At 46.5% G+C, this 7,678-nt stretch overlaps 1 protein-coding gene across 1 annotated transcript in view; it reads left to right on the forward strand.

Annotated features, from left to right (window-relative positions):
* Hydin (HYDIN axonemal central pair apparatus protein) overlaps positions 1-7,678 on the forward strand; it is a 347,979-nt gene that overhangs the window by 231,280 nt on the left and 109,021 nt on the right. Inside the window, 3 exon segments of the mRNA XM_021220225.1 lie at positions 2,541-2,718; positions 4,819-4,946; positions 7,153-7,283. Of these exon segments, the coding sequence (XP_021075884.1) occupies positions 2,541-2,718; positions 4,819-4,946; positions 7,153-7,283 (437 nt within the window).

The following is a 7,678-nucleotide window of genomic DNA, read 5'->3' on the forward strand; positions in this document are numbered from 1 at the left end:
AAGAAGAAGAAGAAGAAGAAGAAGAAGAAGAAGAAGAAGAAGAAGAAGAAGAAGAAGAAGAAGAAGAAGAAGAAGAAGAAGAAGAAAGAAGAGCGCAAGCAGAAGGCATCGTAACATCGTAACACTTCTGTGGCCAGTAGGACTTTCCCATGTAAGGCTCCGCCCACCTTTGTAACATCATCTATACTGTTATTTATAGCCACTCGACACTACTTCCTGACTGCTAACCTACAGGTTTATTTTCACCTCGTCCACAATCCTAATGCTTCAGTAACTGGCTTATGTGTACAAAATGAATCTGTGGAGAAAGCACTGGACTCTAGAAGCAGAACAACTGTGAGCTATTGTTGTTAAATCTGGACCATAGCTAATATATTTGTACAGATCCATAGTTTAGGATGTATGCAGCCAACTATATAAAATGCCCTTGGGGCCTCTCTCCTGGATTGTTTGCTCTCTCACAAACTTTACTTCAAAACAGCACAATTGTGGCTAGAGAGGTGGCTCGGGGGTTAAGAGAACTGGCTGCTCTTCCAGAGGACCTAGCTTTGAGTGCCAGCATCCACATGGTGGCTCACAACCATCTGTAATTCCTGCCTCAAGGACTCTGCTGTGGCCTTCTGGCCTCCACCGGCATGAGGCATACATACAGTGCACATAAAGTAATGTAAATGGTACAGTTAGATATAGTCTATGCAGCTTGCTTTTATACCCTGCATTATGATCTTTAAGACCCATCTCTATTCTTACATCTTAACCACAGTCCATTCATTTTCACTACTGAATAATGTTCCTTTCCCAGACATATTAAAAGCAGTTTCCCATCTCCCATTGAAACCACATTTATGCCGGGCACGATGGTGCACACCTGTAATTCCACCTACTCGGGAGGCTGAGACAGGAGGATCACTTGTGTCCAGGAGTTCTGGGCTGTAAGTGTGCTCTGCCGATCTGGTGTCCGCACTAAGTTCAGCATTAATACGGTGACCTCCTGGGAGCAGGGAACCACCAGGTTGCCTAAGGAGGGGTGAACCGGCCTAAGTCAGAAACCACATTTGCTTAGAGAAAGTGAGTTAGGCAGTAGTTTCTCAACAGAAACAATTCTGCTATGCATTTTGCCTTGCACATCCCAGTGGTAGATGTTCTCCTAGGGACTTCTGCCAAGAGTTGCGAGGTCACAGGCTACGTTACGGTCTGCTTTATGTAAGGACATAAAATGTTTTGTTCTGTTTCCTTGTGCTGGCTTTAGTGTTTTCGCACGAGGTGGCCCAGGATGGCCTTGATCATAAAATCCTCCTGTCTCCCCGGAGTGCTGGGATCCTGTTCCTATGCCACTACACCCTATTGCTACAGTTTCCCTGTCTGCTCACGGATCTTAAATTCCCACCAGAAGTGTATAAGCATTTCCTGTGAGGCAGGTTCTCACCAAAACTTGGTAAATTTTACCAGCCCTGTGGTTGAGAAGGAAACTTTTTGTGTCTCCTTAGTCTGCTTTTCCTGCGTGACTTACAATGGTGAGAACTTTCCCTGTTTTAGCCCTGAACCAAAATAATCCTGCAGGTGGTATCACCAAAGCTGCTTTCAAATGATCAACTACAGAGTCAGAGGGATAGAAGCAATATGGCACGGGGACAAAAATAAGAATAATAATAATAAAATAGAACAGAAACCGAGATCAGCAGAATAGAATTGACAGCCAAGGTATAAATCCATGCAAATACAGTTACCTTATTATTTTTTATACAAAGATGCCAAAAGTACACATGAGAGGAAAGATAGTACCTTCAACAACTGGCGTGAGGAAAGCTGGATTTCAATAGGTAGAAAAATAAAACCAGATTCTTACCCCTGACCCTTCACAAAACTCAACCCTAAATGGATCAAAGACCTCAACATACAGCTTGCTAGTGTCTGGCAGGGTTCAGTGGTGCACACTTTTGAGAGACAGAGGCGGGCAGATCTCGGTGAGTTCAAGTCCATCCCGGTACTGCTAAATTGCTAAAGGAAAAAGCTCATTTCAAACATACGTACAGGTGAGAGCTTTCTGAGTAAGACCCCAGTAGCACGGGAAGTAACAGCATCAGTGGACAAATGGGCTTTCTGAATCTTAGAAGTTTCTGTACATAAAAAGAAAATGTGAAGTAATCGGATGGTCAACCAGGAGTAGGGAGACATCTCTGCTAGTGATTCGTTCCCATGGAGGACTAGAGTACAGAATATACAAAGAACTAAAAAACTAGGCATTAAGAAAGAAACAAACTACTTTAGAAATGTTTTATTTGTTCCTCGAATTCCTCCTTTAGCCAGTGCCCGCCCCTAGGCTGCCAATGCCCACCCCTAGGCTACCAGTGCCCACCCCTAGGCTGCCAGTGCCCACCCCTAGGCTGTCAGTGCCCACCCCTAGGCTGTTAGTACCCGCCCCTAGGCTGCCTGCTTCCCTGGAGTTTTGTCTTACAGCACCATGGTTATGTCTAACCACCCATCAGAAGCATGAACCTGGGGCACACCATCACGTTCTCTCTGGTCTCTCCATCATGCAGGGTTTTATCCAGTCGAATAAGGAGCAAGTGTTGAAAGTTTACTACTTGCCTGGAATACCTGAGGTCTTTCAAAGAAACTTCCAGATACAAATCGCCCACCTGGTCCCAGAAAACATCACTCTGTACGGAGAGGGCATCTTTCCACGAATCAGCCTTGACCTACACAGGAACCTCCAAGGTACCTCCACCCTCTCCAATAGCTTAACCACCCCCACTGCAATAACTTACTCATCCACCCCTGGGGGGGCAGGGTGGGGAGGACAAAATCTTCTAGTGTTTTCTTTGATGATCATCTTTGAAGATCAGTGGCTGCTCGCTTTGTTTAGTCATTTTATTTGCCTGAAAAATCTCTAGTATTCTTCTATATTGTGCCTCAGTTGCCAGGGGTTGGGGACAAGAGTTAGATTTTACTCAAACTGTGGCCATTGCAAACTAAGACTGCTGGCCAATTTTGCCATCAATTAACTCCCACCGACACCAATGTGGTGACATTTGGGCCAAGTGTGTATTCCTTCAGCCCCAGTCTCCTCTCCTAATAACATGTTTGGCATCTTCACTTTGGAGCTGGAGTCTGGTGTCCTGTCAGGTGCAGAAATCTCAAAATACAACCATCGCAGGGAAGCAGCCCTAGCCGTTAGAACTTTACTCCAGGGTTATATGCCTAAAGGCTGAAAATGAGATGTTATTAGCTATTTGCATGTGTGCCTAGCCCCATGTGGTCCCAGAGCCATCTTCCCATGCAAGTCTGGTAATTCTGCCTTGGTAGGTCCCAATACTTGGCTTAGAGGCTCTTTAGTTGTCTCTTCTTGACCCAGGGCAGGACCACAGGTCAGTGGGAACCCCTTGCCCTTCATGGCCTCCTCTTTGCATTTCTTTGATCTGCTTTCCCTACAGGGTTTCAGATGAAAGGTCACTTCCCAGTCCTCCTCCTCCTCCTGAAGTCACAAACTCACCCACTGAGCGCATCATCCATTAAATTATAACTATCAGTCCCTTGGAAACACGATATATTTTCATGTTATAGTGTATTCCATATGACATGAGTGTGAACAAAGCTAAGACCACACTATACTCTAACATTAGAACTTCAGTCAAAGGGTAACCCAGCTCCACACATGCCTGCAGTCCTCAGGATCTGCTGGAGGCTGACTCTAGGGCCTCAGCTACTGAAATCCACAAACGTGCAAGACCCACACATGAAATATCATGGTATTTGCAAGGAACCTACACACATCCCCCCATGTACCTCAACCCACCACTTCTAGACTCATAGTGCCCAATACAATAGCAGTGGTGTATAAACAGTGATTGCACTCAATTGCCAGGACATGGAAAGGAAAGATCTGTACAGCTTCAGCACAGATGCACTGTTTTTTTCCCGAACAATGACCATCCATAAGTGTTTGAATGTGAAGGTCCTGAACCTACAGGTAGAGAGAGCCAGCTGTGAGGGTCGGTCAGGAAGGGAAGCCCTGTGCCTCACAGTTGAAGCCCAGGATGACCCCAGTCAGCATCCTGAGATAGAGGATGCGGTTACCAGGGAGATTTCTCAGTTACTCAGATCTGAGCATCGTTGGTCTGCACAGGTATTGACTCATTTCAGCATTTCTCATTTTTTTTCATAGCAAGCTTTTTAATTCTTTGCCCACCTTTACCTTCAAAGCATTTGAATTTGCAGTGACTTTTGGCCAATCCAAGCATCTGAAATTCCCCCTGCCAACTGTCTACCCACCTTCATTAAGGGTATCATGACTCACTTGACTTAAAGTAACTTGACCCCAACACACCCTCTATGTTAACTGGGAGGTACTTAGCCTGTGAAAAGCCACTGACCCGCTCTCTCAGTTCGTTCAGCATGGAAGGGGACTGTCAGGAGCAGAAGGTTTAGAATTGAGAACTGAGCAGAGTTCCAATTTGTAGATCCTGAACCTGCAAGGGATCCCGATTTTCAACCATGAGGCAAAGGTCTCCTTCCTGCCCCTCATATCTGGCTCTCTGTACCTGCAGGGTCCTGCAAGGAGCCTGTTAGTGTTGTGCTCCTGAGGACCAGTTTGTAGCTCACATGCTGTGTCATTAAACTCAGTGAGGTCTCAGGTGGGAGTTCTACTCACTCACGAATGACCTGTCCCTCCAAAGGGAGAGGAAATAGGGTAGGTGAACTGTGAAAACGTTCCGTCTCCTCCTCACTCCCCCCCTGAGCTGAGAGTCGAGGTTTGAGGCCAAACTCTTCTCTGTGTCTGACCAGGTTGCTTCTCTCCCCTCCACCCACCCTCCACAGGCAATGAAAAGTATGAACACTTCTTGGAACAAGCAAAGAAAAACGTAGAAAAAGAGTACACTGAATCTGAGGCTGACAATCACTACGAGGTGATGACTGAGGAACTCCCCGAAGAGGAGACCGCAGAGGTTAGAGTAGTTGCGTCTCTGCACAGAAGGTGGGGTGGGGCGGGGTGGGGGAGGGCAAGGCAAGAGGGGCGGGGCAAGAAGGCGGAGCGAGAGGGGCGGGGCAGGGTGATGACATGGGTTATCCCAGAAACGGAGTGGAGAAAGATACAGCCAAGGTAAAAGGGGGGCTTGGAAAGAAGGCAAGATGAGCCCGAAGAGGTGAGCAGCTATCTGGAGAAACCATTGAGAGTTTGGGACTTTTCCAAAGGGCAAGAGGGAGGCACTAAAATGGAAGTGCTACGGCATAATTAAGTTTGCATCTCTGAAAGATCCCTGTAGCTTCTTGTGGAGCTATGAGGGGACAGGGCTTAATGGAACCAGAGCAGATAGGAGGCGACAGAGGCTTTTTCAAGCTCTTGGGATGACTCTAGGTGAAAGGTAGTAGTGATTATGACGCCCCCGGAAGGGAGGGCTGGGCCGAGACAGGGACTATTCCAGACCTGGGATGGTCAGGGTTGATTAGCTATGGAACAAGGTAGGGACGATATTTCACTTGCATGTATCATAAAGAAGAGTGTATTGGGAGAGGAAACTTAGGAGGAAAATCAAGTTTTTGTAGGAAAGGGGAGAGGGGAGATGAATCAAGATGGTCCATTACTAAGCATAGAATTGCTTTTTTTTAATTTTGTGGGGGATTTCATACACATTTACAAAGTATTTTAGTCACCTATGCATCTCCCGCCCACTCCTTCCAGTCTCCCCCCCCATCTCCCATCCAGTCTTCCCCCCATCTCCCATCCAGTCTTCCCCCCCATCTCCCATCCAGTCTTCCCCCCCCCATCTCCCATCTGTCTCCCAACTTCCTGCTCCCTCTTTTCAAACCATCCAAATCTAATTAGAGCAGCCTGTGTGTTTATATGTATAACGTCATCTACTGGGACATGAACAACCTACCGAGATCCACCTCTTCCCAGGAAAAGTCTCCCTCCATTGGCAGCCATCAAACACCCATTGTCTGCTCAGCGAGGGGTGAGGCACTGGGAATCCCTCCTCACTCAGTGCTGGAATTTTTAACTGGCTTGATCTAGTTGTGCAGGTAACCACAGAACTTGTGTGCTCCTGTGTGTATCATCCGTGCCGTGTCCCGAAGCCAGCCCTTTATGGCAACGCCCCTCCCCCCAACCGCCTATGATCTCACACTCTTTAATCCAGCTCTTCCAAGATGTCTCCTGAGCCTTTGTGAAGGGAGAAAGTAACATTGTTGCACCATCCAGAGCTGAGCACTCAGCATCATTTATTCTGGTCATTGAGGACTCTCATGAATCTGCGTTAAACACTACCCTCGGCAATAGGAAACCTTCTCTGCCTGCAACACTGACTTCAGGGGATCCAGTGCCTCTGGCCACTGTGGACCTCTGGGCTCAAGTGCATATAACCACAGACACACATCTTCACATAAGTAAAACTTTGAAGAAGAAACCGGAGGGAGACTGTCCTAACTTTGTGTCCTTGCGTAGGACTATAAAAATGCCCATTGAAGCTGAAATCATGCAGAGAAAACACACAGTAGGTCTACAATACTTAAGAATTTTGGTCAAAACATTTTGACTTTTGAAAACATTTATTATGTATGTATTTGCCAGGGGAGTGTGCATATGTCACAGAGCAGCTGAGACGGTAAGAAGACAGCTTTCAGGAGTTAGTTCTTCCTTCCTGAGTGAACCCAGGCCTTCACACACTGGCAGCAGATGCCCCTTTACCTGCTGAGCCCATGTCAAAACATGTTTAAACTGTATTGTTTGGACGCAGGGAGATGAGTGAGCGTCTGTGATCACTTACAGCTCTTCCAGAGGATCCAAGTTCAGTCCCCAACATCCACACAGTGGCTCACAACCATCCCTAACTATAGTTCCAGGGAATCTGTGGCTCTCTTCTGAACTATATGGGTACCAGCCACAGAACACATACATATATATAGGCAAAACACTCATATACATGAAATAAACAAATCTAAAACCTTTTTTAAAAAAAAAAACTTCCTCATTTATAAGTGAGTGAAAATTTGTTTATTATTAACCTTTACTTGGTACACATTTAAAACTCGGAAAACATAGAGAATCAGGTTACCCTTTGTGTGGGGGGGGGGGGGGCGGAATCCTACCAACAATGAGCAGAGAGAATCCATGCTGTAGAACAGTCTCCTGAATCGCTCTCCCTCTCACTTCAGATAAGTGCTCAGGTCCAGATGGAAGTAGAGCGACTTATAGTCCAAGACTTTGCCCTGGAACACCAGAGAGGTATCTCCAATACCACCGAGGATATCTACTTCAGTCAGCGGAGTTGCCGAAAACTAACCAAGTGAGGCCCCCCTTGCATTTGTGTTACCTTTGTTTTGGAGTATGTTGGAGCAAGCGGTTCTTTGTGTCTCCTGAGATCCTGATTGATCCCCTGGGACTGGAAGCCGCATGTCTCACGTTAGCAGGCATTCCCTAGCTTCAAGCCAGTCAGGCAACTCTGGCTCTTAAAGCCAGAATACCACAGCTCCCCAGAGCCCCAAACTGAACATGTCACTGGGTAATGACCAAAACACACATGTAGACTTGTGAAGGATATGCACGGAGTGTCTAGTCTTTATCTAGTAGTCCTTAGCTGTTCACCACAAAAAAGAAAGAAAGAAAGAAAGAAAGAAAGAAAGAAAGAAAGAAAGAAAGAAAGAAAGAGAAAAGAGAGGGGAGGGGAGGGAGAGGAGAGGA

Source organism: Mus pahari, chromosome 20, assembly GCF_900095145.1.
Source record: "Mus pahari chromosome 20, PAHARI_EIJ_v1.1, whole genome shotgun sequence".
NCBI lineage: Eukaryota > Metazoa > Chordata > Mammalia > Rodentia > Muridae > Mus > Mus pahari.